Source organism: Cydia fagiglandana, chromosome 9 (assembly GCF_963556715.1).
Source record: "Cydia fagiglandana chromosome 9, ilCydFagi1.1, whole genome shotgun sequence".
NCBI classification, from domain to species: Eukaryota; Metazoa; Arthropoda; class Insecta; order Lepidoptera; family Tortricidae; genus Cydia; species Cydia fagiglandana.
Window position 1 is genome coordinate 10,759,757 of NC_085940.1, and position 15,754 is coordinate 10,775,510.

Here is a 15,754-nt window from a genome sequence, read left to right on the forward strand (position 1 = left end):
CGTAGCTTGCATAAAACTTAGATAATTATGCTCATTCTGAGGCATGAAATCCGTAAAAAGCTAGGCTAGATAGCTTGGAAAGTTTAACTTTTCCGACTACAGCTTTAATGATAGGTTTGTTAGCCGGCTGAATTCAAATAATAAAGAGTGGCTGGAGATCGGCACTAATTAATCCAGAAGCTGTACTATTAATTAGGAAGAGTTTTTCGTCGTCCGCCGGATTACGCCGTCGGGACTCCCGGTAATTGCCGTCCGGAGAGACTTAACGGTTTTTTTTTTTATATTTAAAAATCCGACGTCTACTTTATTTGCATAGGTACCTATTGTTCTAGCTATAACTAACGTTGCAGCTCTAAACTCGAATTCAATGATATTCGGGACGGATGAGTTTGTAGTGGATCTAGTATGGAAACTTTTTGTTTGTGTTATGAGTAAATAAAAAGTAAAAAGCAAACTAGAGTTTTAGTAGTATAGTAGATATAAAACTGTATCATAGAGTCGCACCAAGAAAAGTCTGCAGCAGATTTGATAGCCAACGCAGTGTAAGTGTTATTTATACTTACGTCATAATTTCATAGAAATTTGACGTTCAAAATGACATTTGCACTGCGTGGGTTATCAATATCGCTGCAGACTTTTCACGGTTTGACTCTACACGATTTGTTCAACTGACAATCAACTGGCTTACGAATGGCTTACGAAGAACGTTAGCTACGTTCTTCATAATCCGCGAACTGTCTTCAAATAAGACATAAAAACTGAAAAGAAATGAAAAATGTCCAACTCACTCGAGTAACGTCGTTATTTTTGATTCGACTCCCCGTGATTGGATTAGCCTGATTGATGCGTCATCCTGGGCTGTTATCCATCGCTTTCTACGCGTTCCACTTCAATGAACCAGTATAATTGTGTCGGTGAAGTCCATAACAACTATACACAATCAGATACCTAGTTTATAATGGTCCTATGATGTGCTCTGTGGCCGATGGGAACCGCCCAGACGTTTCATTACTGGGACAAAAAGGGCGAAGACAGAGGCGGCGCATTTGTAACCATCGCCTATGATTTACTTCGTCTATTTGTTTGGAAAAGGGATGGCTGTAGATATCTAACATGTGGGATATTGAGAATTCAATCCATTCATTGCAGGGGCATTCCACGAGACTGTCGCTTACATAACGCTTTTGCCTTGTATGGCAGCTACCTCAATAAAATACGTGAATCTCGAGAATATACTGCCAATTTGTTAGCCAAGTCATGAAATATTACCTGACCCAATATCGCTTACTCAGCATTTGCGTTATGTAAGCGACAGTCTCGTGGAATGCCCCTGCAAATTTTTCTGTGGGTAGTAGGTTATTTGATACATAATGAAAAAATATAGTAGGCACATACCTACAAACTGTTAAAGCGCTGGAAGCTAAATAAGTGGTTCCAGAATAGCGCCGGCAGCCGGCAGCCGAGAAAGTAACAGCGCGATTCAGAAAGTGAATTAGAAATTAACTAGATACGATATAGTAAAGATATGTGACGGTACCTTATGGGGGTTGGCGCTTACGCTATTATTAACGCCGCTCCAATATTATTGCGGCGCTTGGCGACGTACATAAGCACCGGACGCCATAAGGTACCTTTTTCAGTGGAACGTCACATATCTTCACTATTTCATATCTAGTCAATCTCTAATTCATTTCTCGATACGCGGCGCCAGCCGCCATAAGGTACCTTTTGCAGTGGAACGTCACATATCTTTACTATTTCATATCTAGTGAGTCACTAATTCATTTCCCGAATCGAGCCGTAAATTAGTTTAGTTTTTTCGTAACCAGACCAAGGGATTTTACCAGACAATAATGGACCATTTATTCGGACCCGGATTCTAATTCACGGACTCCAGTTTGAAACTTGCACGTCCGAACTCTGCTAATAAAATAATTTGGCTGAGAGGGATAATATACAGTGTGCATCGATTGCACCCAGATTCGCAGTCAATTGCAATGGTCCCGGTCACTTTATTTAATGGTAACATTGACATAGATATCTCGGGACTGGCTTTACGCCTTTACGTACAATAATAATGAGGCATGCCAGGGGCCAGTACAGCGGTGTGACACCGGTACAACGCGATTGGTCGATGAGGTCGCATCACGCGCGCGATTGGTTGATGAGTTCGTATCACGCGCGCTATTGGTCGCAACTAGATGCGTTAGACTGCACGATTGGCTGGAATTCGTGAGTCACACCGCTAAACTAGTACCATTTTTAGTGCCCGTAAGGCCAGTCCATAGATATATACGTTAATGAATGGTGGCGGTTTGTCGCTGAAATTAACTGACTATAAATAAGCTGGTTTGATATTTTGTGCGCGGACACCGGATAGCGCCTAATTTATCACGTGTCAAGCCGATTTATGGCTCTAGCATGAACGTCGCTGTTTAAAATTCTAGCCTAACTAGCTGAAAACAGTATCGCTGTTCGAGCATAGTTTTTAATTAGCGCTAGGTTCAGCGTGACGTAATAGTTAAGTTTAAGGTTTAACTATATTATATTTTCTCCTAAACGCATGAGCCGAATCTATTTGTGTTTGGTTAGGTAGCGAAAATTATGATGGTATATAAGTACTTACTAATAAGGTATTAGCAATAAGTAATAACAATACATTTACGCCTTCGGACGATATCCATCTTGTGAAAACTAATCAAAGCGAAACCAGAGATTAGCTGTAAAGCTGACTCAAAGGTGATATTAACATGCCTTCTAGTAAAGTGAGTACCTAATATTCCAGACGGTTTAATAATACGAATAATTTATCTTCTTAAGGTCTTAAGTATAGCTTAATATTGCAATGATTTAGATTATATGAACAACCTATGAGAAGGTTAAAAAATGTATGTATGTTAACATTTTATTGTACAATAGACAAGTTAAAACTAGAAATTAAAACAACAAATGGGAAGGGATCTGTACAGTCACCTGCAATAATATGTTACATAATGAAGGCCGCAAAAATATCTGACACGATCTTATTTGTAGAGGCATAAGAGCGTGTCACATATTTTTGCGGCCTTCGAAGAGTAACATGTTATTGCAGGTGACTGTACTGCTACCACTAGTTTGGCGCTGACATAAACGCTAGCGTGAACGTAACTTACTTTCCATGAATCTCGCTCTTACTGGCATATTAGTGCGAGCGAGATGTATATAAATGCACCAATAATATACTAAAACTTTTGTAAGGAAAGCAAGCATTGCATGCACGCTATCTTAAATCTTATCTGCAATTATTAACTAGCAACCTCATCTCACTTTGTTCGTGCCCCATCCAATCTCCGTATGAACTGTTCATAACCAGTCGCCCAGGGAAGCTCTCTGAAGTCTGAGCATCACACGTCTTGTTTGTGCGTTTTAAAATTCATAACAAGCGGCGGGTACAATTAAGACTGCTCTAAACAATGCTTTCCCGCGGGACTACAGACACTGATGGGTAGCAAGAATGGCGGAGCTTTTACCAGACTCCGAGATTGCAGTTAGATAATAAGGTTAGATACTGAGATTATGATTCGTGTCAGGTATTTGCAGAAAATAGCTTTTATCTACCTAAATAATATAAAAAACCTAAGTTCAATCTATAATACTGCTCTGCTAAGCCAAACAGCGCTATCTCAAAAGAAAATCATCATCAAAAGAAATTCATTGCTAACTTATACTTTAGTTTCTATTATTGAGAATTCCATTTTCAAAATCATTTGTTTTTGAGATAGCGCTATTCGGCTTAGGAGGGCAGAATAGAGAAAATGACTATAGCAAAACTATAGTAAACGAACAGTACAATATTATCTAGTTAAAGAAATAGCGCCCTGTACTTCGCCTATCAAAACCCTAAAAAGCTTTTATTTAATGTTAGTAAATATTATTAACCCTCTACGGACAGAATTGTCGCTTTCAATTATTTTATCTGTATGTTGTAAGTAGTTAATAAATATAAATTACCTAGTTGCTGGATTAAATCGAAGCGTTGTAATGTTGGCAGCGGTGCTTACTGTGTGCATATCCTGTGTCTGTCTGACCGTCTGTGTGCGCAGTAAAATCGCCTGCGACTAATGAATGTAACGCTTCAGATTCACCGCAAATATACTAGTCTATACATAGATAGTCTGCTGGTAGGTACAAATATTAGAGAAGAATGAAGATATATTTAAATGTCGTATAACGTTAGCAAATATGATAGAATATTAAAGTGGACTGAATAGGTCGCGTGGGAGGGACAGATGGCTTTTCCATCAAGGGTCTGCTAGCATACGTGACAAGCATTGATATTTTGTGCCCATTCTATTCACTTTCATGCGTGTGTGCATTAGGTATGCCAAACGACGCTTAAGATTATTTAGGATTCTCGAGATGATCTAATGACAAATGCAAATGTCCCCATCTGGATATTATTATCTTCATCTGAAGATTTACCGAAGCTGGAGTGATATGATTGAATGTGTGTGATTGTACAGTTAACTACAAAGAGTTGTATCTATTTTTTCACTTTATTCCAATGCATTATGGTGAAAAGGTGGATAGGTAAAGTTTCTATGTAGTTAACTGTACTTAGTAGTACAAGTATCAAAAGTGCGATCAAAATCGGAGTTATGAAGTGTCATGTCATGACGTATTTAATTCAGAAATAATATAGGTACGAGTATGTGATCGCGTAAATTATTTGCCTTTGTATGTTCCAAGATATAATCACAATTACCCACGATATCCACTGAATGCAGCTTTTCGTATTTTCCAGTCCGCTTTACGTTTCGGTTCATTCAAACGGCCGTTAGCGTCAGCGGCCGCTATGAAGCTCAAAAGAGGTTTAAAGCGTAAGCGACATTATAAATAAATCTGTAGATGTGATTTATCATTGTTTAACTTTATGCGGTATTGGGTTAGTTTTATACCGAAATACTAAAAATACATAAATAATTGTGCAACAAATTTTATTAACAACAATACAAAAATAGTAACAATGGACACGGTAAATAATAGATACATTTATAATAACCTACATTCAAATTTTACAAGTTCGGTAGACTGCACAGTGTCAGCAAACATTCTAGGTATTGTAAACTTTTATAAAATATAGGTTTGCTACATTTAAAAGACTCGACGACTTCACTATCTGCCTTTATACTTTGAGCCAGCTAGGGCCTGCAAAGTGAAGAACTGTTTTAGTGCGTTGAAAATCCTCGCGTAGTACTTTGCTGAACTGACTGAGGTGTCAGATTTGATTTTTCTGCATTTTACTTTTCTGCCGCCTGAAAGCGTAAAGCTTAATGCTTATACGTTCGAAAAAAAAAAGAAAAATAATGGATTGCAAGCGGTAAATCGATATTTACATGTTCTTACCATCTCGTATCGCATCTCGTCGTTGATTCGCTCGCACAGATCGGTCGGGATGTCGGACTCGGAGACGTCTTGAAGCACGTATTTCAGCTGGGACGTCCTGAAGACAAGAGAATATCTATAAACTGAAATAGATATCATACATGATAGAAAAAGGGACCAAGTTTACCGGTGGCTCCGGAGGGAATCGAACCTACGTCTTCAGTTTAGATACGCGGCTAACGGCGTCCACCCGGCCACGGCTGTACCCGTCCCAAATTCATTGATTATACTATAGAGACAGTCAAGTGGGTGAATTATTGTATTAGAATTCGAGTACAAACGTATTTGATAGCGTCCACTGTCTTACTCCAGAGAAAAGAAGTCGCCAACCCCCATACAACGCCGCGAAAACCGTCAATGACGAGGTAACGTTAAATATTATTTAATATCTTTTTAACCGACTTCCAAATCTCAAAGAAGGAGGTTATCAATTCGGTTGTATGTTTTTTTTTATTTTTTTTATGTTTGTTACTCCATAACTCCGTCATTACTGGACCGATTTTGAAAATTCTTTATTTGATTGAATGTATATGCATACAGATTGGTCCCGTTTTTGTCAAAACCCAGTTCTGATGATGGGATCCATGAGGAATCGAGGGAACTCCTCAAATCTTAAAGACATACACATAGTGATTTTTGGTTTTTTATCAACGAATCAAGCATATACATCCAAAAAAGTGACATTTGATGAAGTGGAACTGCTGATGATGATCAGAACGGAACTCTTCAACGACACATAGTTCACGGTTGGCGATTTGTCCTCTTCGTTATGTTTATTAAGCAAGTTAAGTTTTTAAGCCACATTTTTGTCAAGCTCGAGTTCTGATGATGGGATCCATGAGGAATCAAGGGAACTCCTCAAATCTTAAAGGCATATGCGTATAGAGATTTTTGTATTTAGATCAGAAAATCAAGCATTTTCATTAAATTGAGTATTTTTGTAACTTTAATTTCATTTCAACTTTGAAATTCCATTTAGTTTTAGTACTACTTATGTAAGTTGTATGGTTATATATTCTTATTAAGGAAACTGTAGGTCTATAAGTCTAATAACCCTTTATTGTAATAATTTATTACTATAAGAGACTGTTTGTTTCTAAATAAAGAAATAAATAAAATAAAATAAATTAAAAACTGTCGCATTTGATGAAGTGGAACTGCTGATGATGATCAGAACAGAGCTCTTCAACGACGCATAGTTCACGTTTGGCGATTTTTCCTCTTCGTTATGTTCGTTAAGCAAGTTAAGTTTTTAAGCCACACTTTTGTCAAGCTCGAGTTCTGATGATGGGATCCATAAGGAATCGAGGGAACTCCTCAAATCTTAAAGGCATACGTATAGAATTTTCTGTATTTTCATCATAAAATCAAGCATTTACATTAAAAACTGTCGCATTTGATGAAGTGGAACTGCTGATGGTGACCAGAACAGAACTCTTCAACGACGCATGGTACACGTCTGGTAATAACGAATTTCGATTTTGACTTGGACTGGGACCCGGACTCGGACTCATACCCGGATCCGGTTCGGACCCAGACCTGGACTCGGATCCGGATTCGGACCCGGACTTGGACCCGGACTCGGATCCGGACTCGGACCCGGTCTCGGACCCAGACACGGACCCGGACTCGGACCCGGACTCGGACCCGGACTCGGACCCGGGCTCGGACCCGGACCTTGGCCCGGAAAACCACTATGATACCTTAACTAAATAAACCACTATGATTACCTACCATAAAATGTAGGTATAAAGTATGATGATGCCAATCTTACTAACCCCTCCCGCTTAAACCCCCGTACACCGCACCGCATGCGCCATTAAGTGGGTTAGGTTAGGTTTGAACTGCGATCCTCACAGAACCGAACAAGGGTTAGGTTAGGTTGAAACTGCGAGCCTTACAGAAACAGAATGCTACTTGAAAAGTGGGTTTGATTAGGTTCGAACTGCGATCCTCACAGAACCGAACTGCTATCTGCTATCTCTACACGATGGGCCAACGCCGGCCACTCCAAGGGACGCATTTATGCGTTAGAGGGAGCAAGTAATAATGCTATCTCATTCTACCGCAAGGCTGCGTCCCTTGGAGTGGCCGGCGTTGGCCCATCCTGTAGAGGAGCCATTACAGAAGCGAAATGCTAGTAGAAAAGTGGGTGGTTTTACCTCCGTTTCTACATAGTGTACTATCTACAATAATCTTTCACCGGCCCCCAAAGAAGTCGGTTTTTTTTTCTTAAAAATTATTATTTACGTAATATATGTCAATTTTGAACAATTACAATTTAAACTCTGTTTACGGTAAAAAATTACCCATTTTTTAAGTTCATTTATAAAAGTTATGAATATAAATTACACCTATCGAAGTATCGGTAAAGGTTAAAAGCTATCATCATCATCATCGAGTAGCATCGTGTGAGCTACTCGAAATGTTCTGCCGTTCTGTTTTGAGCAGTGGACGCTGGGCGCACGCAGCGCATTAGTTAGGTAGGTACGTCCTCAGATCTCTTACTTTTCAGATGGAGCATGTAAAAATTTTAGACCCAGTAGTTCCGGAGATAAAGGGGGGAATAAGGGAATGGTAATATTTTTGGCTATTTTCTTAAATAACTTCAAACCTATGTATTTTAAAATTACAAAAAAAAAACATGTGCATCTTTGGGTCACTAATTTACATATGTGTACCATATTTCAACTTCATTGGTCCAGCAGTTTCCGAGAAAATAGGCTGTGACAGACGGACAGACAGACAGACGCACGAGTGATCCTATATGGGTTCCGTTTTTGCCTTTTGAGGTACGGAACCCTAAAAATAAGGATACAACTGAACTGTGTAGGGTGGTTGGTTGACATCGAAGCAAGGAGGACGATAAAAGGGCGTTCGTTTTACCGTAAAGGCAATAGTACATAATGCAGTCTGTGAGCGTGGGTAGTCTATGGTTCAATCAGACCGGTCATCAATCATATCCGTTATCACAGTTATATACGATTGCCAATGGACGGACGATTTTTATAAGTAAATGGGAATAAAATGAAATGGGCTGCGATTTCCGAGTTTGATACGGTGGGAAAATACAGGCAAATGGACAATTTTATAATATGTGTATATACTACTACCTACTAGTTATTCGCTGGTCGATACAGTAATTGAGTCAACTAGGTAATTGTTTATTGGTAACGTTAAGATACCTATAAGTTGTGCCTACAGTTCTGTCCGTGCGGTAGTCGGTCTCGCCTGCATGGTAGTTATTCGATCTGTCATTTTCCTTTCCTTTCTCAAGAGTGTCAAGAGTGTGGATCTCCGAAAGATACCCCATGTTCCCCAATACTCCCCCGGCTAGAGGTGCAGTCAGCTCAGGTACTTCTCCGAACACAGCTCGATGAGCACTGAGCGGACGGCCGTGCGTGTCCGGGATCGCGAATAAAGAAGAGACGTTTTCCTTTCCACATTGATTATCGTACATTGACCAGCCTGTTGCTATTATCATTAAGAGGAAGACAAGTTAAAGAATATGAATACTATACTGAACTGTATGTAGATGAGCATGTAGGCGCTGGTGGCGCGACGGGCGAGATGCGGCGCGTCCTCTTTGCCCCCGAAGTTGTACTCGATGGCTTCCCGCTTGGTACAGCGGGACACCACTTCGTCTTCAAATTTGATACTATACTGAACTGTATGTAGATATGTAGATACTATACTGAACTGTATGTAGATGAGCATGTAGGCGCTGGTGGCGCGGCGAGCGAGATGCGGCGCGTCCTCTTTGCCCCCGAAGTTGTACTCGATGGCTTCCCGCTTGGTGCAGCGGGACACCACGTCGTCGTCAAATTTGCACCACTGAAAAACAAAACCATATTTAGGTTCGGGCATTTTTGCCACGGCTTATGGGAGCCTGGGGTCCGCTTTGCAAATAACCCCTGTAGGCACTATTTTTTACGAAAGCGACTGCCATCTGACCTTCCAACCCAGAGGCGACCTCCAGATTACACGCTCTTACCGCTAGGCCACCAGTGCTCTACTAAAGTTTTACTATTCATTATTAATATATCTTCGTTTTTCTTGAAATTTTCGAATTTTTTATAAAATATTATAGTGTTGAAATTCAAATTTACTGCGTACGATAGATGCACGGTGCTCGTAGTTTTAAGCGGATATATGCTAGTTTATGAAGTTAAATCAGATCGGAAAAATAAATAGTATCTTGTACTGCTCAAGTATCTCGTTGAATTCAAACCTCAAATTAATAGGGAATACTTGTTATTTGCCTTATACCTTGCCCTTAGAGTTGTTGAAGACGACGCAGTGTCCGCCGTGGTTGTCACCCGAGTGCACGAGCACGGCGTGCAGCCTGTAGTCGGCCGGCCTCTTGAGTGCCTATTGTCTTCAAAACTTACCGCTATAGGCATAAGTTTCAGTTGACGTACCTTGCCGTCCCCCTTAGGGTTGATGAAGACGACGTAGTGCCCGCCGTGGTTGTCGCCCGAGTGCACGAGCACGGCGTGCAGCGTGTAGTGCGCCGGCGACGGCGGGGTCTCCTGCAGGTACGGGTCCAAGTTGATCTCCTCGTAGAAATCGAACCTGTTAACATTGTTTATATATAAATAAACAAAAGGCAAAATGTGGTGACGTTAAAAAATATAAAAGTTTTATCTACCTACTACTTTTATTTTTTATTATTTGTTCGCTAGGTTGGTAAATGACTATATAATAGGCAAAAATCGACCACAAATTTCTAATCTATATTTAAGGATTGCCGCTGTAGTTTAAATTGTTTATAAATCTGAGGTGTGAGGACTGGTTTATTACCTGTGCGTCACGTGAAATCGTTAACCTTTTAATCGCCATAGAATTTTCCGTAGCGAACGAAACGCAACTGTCACTATCGCACTAGTGGGGAAGACTACGATACGCTAAGGAGTTTTAACGATTGGCACGTTGGCTACGCGCCCTCTTGTAAAACCCAAAGGACACAAAACGTTAGCGCAGACCTCTACGCTCATGCTAACATAGTTTTTAGTCTCTGCATATTTAGATTGTATTCAAATAAAGACGTAGCGCAAGACTGCCTAGATGGAAATTGAGGACAACGAAGGCCGACCCCAAGTAAATGAGAACAGGTCTAGCAGGAAGAAGAAGAAGCGTATTTCATTCATTCATTCATACATCTCAGCCATAAGACGTCCACTGCTGAACATAGGCCTCCCCCTTGGACCTCCATTCGTACCGGTTGGAAGCGACCCGCAGCCAGCGTCTTCCGGCGGCCTTAACAAGGTCGTCTGTCTTTCTTGTGGGTGGACGTGGAAGCGTATTTAGATTGTAGGTAATACAATACCTATCATTGAACTTGACGGAAGCGTCCGTAAGCGGGTCGTACTGGAAGCGCATGAGGTGCAGATGCAGCACGGGGGGAAACACGTCGAATCGCACCCCCTTCTCCGCCTCCTGCAGCCCGTGCTCGCCCGCGTCGTACTTGTTGTCGCCTTCGAGGAGTTCCGTGCTGATGTAGTCTTTGAACGATTCGTAGACTGGAAAAAGCAAATTACATAAGCCACATAATAAATAATAGTACTAGGTACAGAAGGTTCACTCTCTAATAAAATGCGTCTATTACGACATATATGCCCAGCCAAGGTTACAATCGCTATCGCTTCGACAACGAAAAGCATTATGTCTAGAGAGACATAATGCTTTTTGTTAGTGATAGAGATCACTCTTCCTTATTGGTGCGACAGTGACAGTTGCGTTTCGATCGCTACGGAGCGTAAAGCGATCGGCATCTTGGCTACGCGGCCAGGCGTCAGTTCCGTAGCGGTGTGCGGCAACTACTACGCTAGACACCAAAATTGGTGTGGGAATCGCGGAATAAGTCACGCCTGCACAAGCCTGCAATTTGTGTTTTTATAAACTGTGTAAGGTGTAACTCAGGACTTGTACGATATTCTACAATATTCACACTTTCAGTGCTCTGTAGGTAGTTGGCCAGGGTAGGCGGTCATCGTTTAGCTACCTTGTACATGTACAGTCAGCAGCAGAAGTTGCTAATCGGGCGAGGTATTCTTTTTACAATAAAGTCGCGTCATAATCCCTAATAAATGAACACCTCGCCCGCTTAAAAACTATTGCTGCTGACTACACGTATGTTAGAAAACTATTAGTGTCGTATCGATAGGGATAGAGCTACGGATCGAATATACACCGATAGTGGCGGGAAAGTAGTTTACCCAGGATGTTGTCTAAGACAACAGTCGGCAAGCAAAGTTTGCCTTTAGGGGACTTGAACACTTTTAACAAACACGCCCACTCACTTGACTAAGCACAAGCTAAACTATTCTGCTAAGCAGGCCAGTGGCAAGAAAATGCCAACGTTTATATTTAATAGGACACACCGCATGACCGGACGCAAAAGTGAAAAAAAAAACAATCATTTTATTTTATATCACTTAAATTAATAACATGTTAATTAATTAAGTAATCATCTAAATCATGCCACTTGTTCGACCGAAACCAATAACATTACAAGTTCTGAACTTAGAGTAGTTTGAATTTCTAAACATTTCTCAAGATATTGCATTTCATGAAACTTACTGTTGCTCTTTCCCTTAACGCAAAGTTGAATGTCGTAGAAACTTTCGACGCGCGTGCTTGTGCAGTTGACGTTTTTGCATTTTATAAAAGACGTCATTTTTCCTTCAAATAATTTCGGTACGGTTCCCTCTACTACTGTCGTTTTCATCTTATTTTCTAACTTATCTAGTAATACCTGAAATTTTAAACTGTTTTTAGATAAGGTAGGTATAACTTGTTAGGTACGCTTTTCCGACTTACAATAAATCAAGACTTTGCGAGGCAGGCATTCACTTCTGGACCCAAGTTGGTATCTTTCTCGGGCAAATTGTACTACTTGTGGTTATATTAATAGCTTTTTTAATACTACTCAAAATGCCACACTTTTTAGCTTAAAACTGCAATTGGAAATCGAAAGGATACATACCCGAAGAAATTCTTGGACATCATGTTGCATAAATGAGTCTAGCGTTTCCCAACCGAAACTCTTGGTTAGTTTCTTTGTCGCAACAGGTTTATCAGAGAACTGTAGGTCGTAGAACACTCGTTGAAGAGCAAATGCCACAGAACAGGAACTGTCATCTCCCGTCGTCGGGATTTGGTATACGGCCTTGCGAAGGACATTCGTGAAGAAAAGGGTTTGTAATAACGAATTCATGTAACAGGTAGCGCCTTGGTTTTTCAGTCCTGGAAAATAATACGTTTCTAATAGAATTTGTCCCACAATTTGGTCGCCTAATCGTTTTAATCTTAATCGAAGTTGAGAATTGAGTACTGTGTACGACTCATTTTATGTTTGATGGTGCAAATAACACGAATTATTCAGTAGAATAGTACCACTTACGAGAATATACTATATCAGGATTATTTATGGAAATACAGCATTAATGCATCTTCTTGCGCAGTGTACTGGTAGACCAGTGCCCTGTTTATCAAAAGCTTGTAACTTGTAATACAAGTGGAAGTCCCTTTCTAACAAAAGATGTCAAAGCGGGACTTCCGCTTGTATTACAAGTTACAAGCTTTTGATAAACAGGGCACAGGCCCCAATTTCACATCGGTGACAGGTGCGACGAATTGTAAAATCACTGTTGCTGACGTCACAGGCATCCATGGGCTACGATTACCACTTACCATCGGGCGGGCCGTATTCCTGTTTGCCACCATCATTGTATTATTTAAAAAAACTTTATTATATCGGAAAAAAACAGATATTTCTCCTGCGAAAATTCTGACAATTGTCAAAGATTTAGAAGAATTGTAGGTAATTCTTGACAGGTAATGAGTTATATGTCGGAATTTCGTGACAATTGTAGTGTTTCTTGTGACAATTGTCATAAACTTAGCAGGAGAAATATCTGTTTTTTTCCGATATCATAAAGTTTTTTTTAATAATACAATGATGGTGGCAAACAGGAATACGGCCCGCCCGATGGTAAGCGGTAACCGTAGTTCATGGATGCCTGTGACGTCAGCAACAGTGATTTTACAATTCGTCGCACCTGTCACGTTGGTGAAACAGGGGCCAGGTACTCTATAAAATATGCTAATTCCATAGACATATCGTAGTTTACTCGGCCAAAATTTTGAGGGCACTAATTTTAAGGTATCTAATTAATCTCACAAAGGAGTGAATATGGGTACCTATATTTGGTAAGTGTGATCATCCTGACGATGACGGCAATAATGGTAGGATATGACCATAATATTTACCAACGTATCCGGCATGTAATTTCTTACCAATGTAGCCGGTATGTTTTTTGGAGTCCCATGAGACGCCGTGAGGTGCTTCGGCGATCACGTGAGCTTCTATTGTGATGGAGTCATCTTTGACGAAGCCGTTGTCGGGATCTATTAAATCTTTCCATGAAATGAAATGTCCAAAACCCCAATCATCTTCTTTGCTGTCAAATTTATTTCGATATGATGTTAAAGTATAATTTATGAGCTTACATATTATTTCAAATAGGTATCGATGTAATATCGCCTACAGAGAAGACGAGTCTTTTTCATATTTAGTAAGAACTATACAATAATCTTACCAATGATACATGTGATGCAGTTTTCTACACAGGTGTTCCTTGTCAGGCTTGTATGTAAGCAACTTAAGTTCTCCGAGTCCATAGCACGACCACCCCGGCGAGTCGCTCTCTCCATTGCACTGGAGGAATACTCCCAGTGCTTTCTGCTGCTGCCGATCTGGAGTCGTGGTCATTCGCACCATAGCGAGGATCTTCCATGGAAGACATCTCACGAAGCAAGGCGGGGATAGTACTTGTTCTTTTAGCTGACTGATGTTGGTTATGGTGTAGCGAAATGTGGCTTCTGACCTGGCTACGTCTTCATCTTCTACAGTTATTTTCTGTGAAATATGGATAGTACTTATATTACGTAATTACATTTTCATCTAGACTTCGAAAAAAGATGATGATGGGTGTGTGAAATGCATTCTGCGCCTAATTACCTATACCTAATCCGCTAGCGCTACAATCTTTTTGCATAAGTGGTGGTTAAAATAATATATTTAAAATAATTTAATGTTATGAATAAAAAGTGATGCAGATATTTGTAGGGCCCTTGGGCGGTCGATGATTGGGTCGAACTAGATGGCGCTGCACGGTCTTCCTCTGTCTTTGGTACAGTTGTGCCGTTGCCAAGAACGTTCTCAGTTCTGGCATCTCTCTGGGTTCTCTACGGCAAACGTCGACAGTTGATCCCATATTAAAACGATCTCAAGAACAGTAGGTAGCTACAACTCTATTCTTTGTTCTAAATATAACGTGAGCACAGAGCATTGAACTGTTATTACTAACGTATAGACCCGGCACGAAGAACTAGTATTTTGCGCCATGAGTTGCTGCCGTTTTGCAATCAAACTATAGAAGCGGAGCGTGAATATTGCCACCTAAACGCGGAAGCGCCACGAATTTAACGACGCTTACGACGTTTTGGTCGCATGGTATAGGTTGTGTTTGGTTTGTCCTCTCTATAGTAATAATAACTCAATGGCATAGAGTGCGTTACAGTGGTAGGATTTCAATGACAGTGATACCATGTTGGCTTCTAGATCCGTTTCCAGCTCCTGTACCTTATCGACTGGAGTAGTCGATAATGCTTCGGCCGCAGCATTTTCAGCACTGCCTGTCCCAATCATCTCAGGCACTGCTACAAACAACTCATCAATTTAACTAATCATATAAACACTAATATCAACTAAAAGAACATGCAACGACTAGTTAGTTACCTTATTTTAAAGGGTAAAACATGTTTGTGTTATCAAAATATAAATACAAATTTTGTGATTTTTTCTGATGACAAATGTCACCATATGAAAGTTACGTCAAGTGAACTGTTCCGCATTTAAACCAATAAAAAACAAATATTAGCAAAACCTTCATTCAACACATTTATAATTTAGAGTAAGTAATCCATCCTCTGCTCGATTATGCTCGTTCTATTAATTACTATAATCTGTGGTTCTTTCTTTTCAAAGTTCATGACATATAAATTGTTTATCTGTCACAAGTTTTCGTGTATCAGTATTTAAATAAAATATTAAGAAATAATAAAATTAACCGCATTAAGAAAATGGTGATGATACCAGCGCGTACGAGACTGAAAGGTACCTATTCCAGGAAATTGGGCTTCATTAATTCCATTTAGTTACAATGTGGCAATAGTCGATAATAGGCAGCGAACTGATATACATGGAAGTATTCTGTCCGCTCAGTTATGACCCAACGTAAACTATTCGATTGTAGGCGGTGCT

The 15,754-nt window shown here is 40.2% G+C and overlaps 1 protein-coding gene across 7 annotated transcripts; it reads right to left on the reverse strand.

The window, feature by feature from the left end:
- Positions 1 to 4,961: 4,961 nt before the first annotated feature.
- Positions 4,962 to 15,341, reverse strand: LOC134667352 (ubiquitin carboxyl-terminal hydrolase 7-like). 7 transcript variants are annotated; one of them, XM_063524722.1, is made up of 11 exons: positions 15,230 to 15,341; positions 15,074 to 15,150; positions 14,028 to 14,347; positions 13,726 to 13,889; positions 12,413 to 12,672; positions 12,007 to 12,181; positions 10,754 to 10,946; positions 9,846 to 9,999; positions 9,125 to 9,258; positions 5,376 to 5,482; positions 4,962 to 5,294 (listed from the first exon to the last, which is right to left on the reverse strand). In XM_063524722.1, exons 2-11 carry the CDS (start codon positions 15,137 to 15,139, stop codon positions 5,155 to 5,157), a joined length of 1,713 nt encoding a protein of 570 aa, XP_063380792.1. In that variant the 5' UTR covers positions 15,140 to 15,150; positions 15,230 to 15,341; the 3' UTR covers positions 4,962 to 5,154. The 7 variants fall into 7 exon arrangements, with proteins under 7 accessions (XP_063380792.1, XP_063380793.1, XP_063380789.1 ...); XM_063524723.1 differs by having other exon boundaries at positions 4,962 to 5,187; positions 5,386 to 5,482; positions 15,038 to 15,150; XM_063524719.1 differs by having other exon boundaries at positions 15,038 to 15,150.
- Between the last annotated feature and the right edge of the window lie 413 nt (positions 15,342 to 15,754).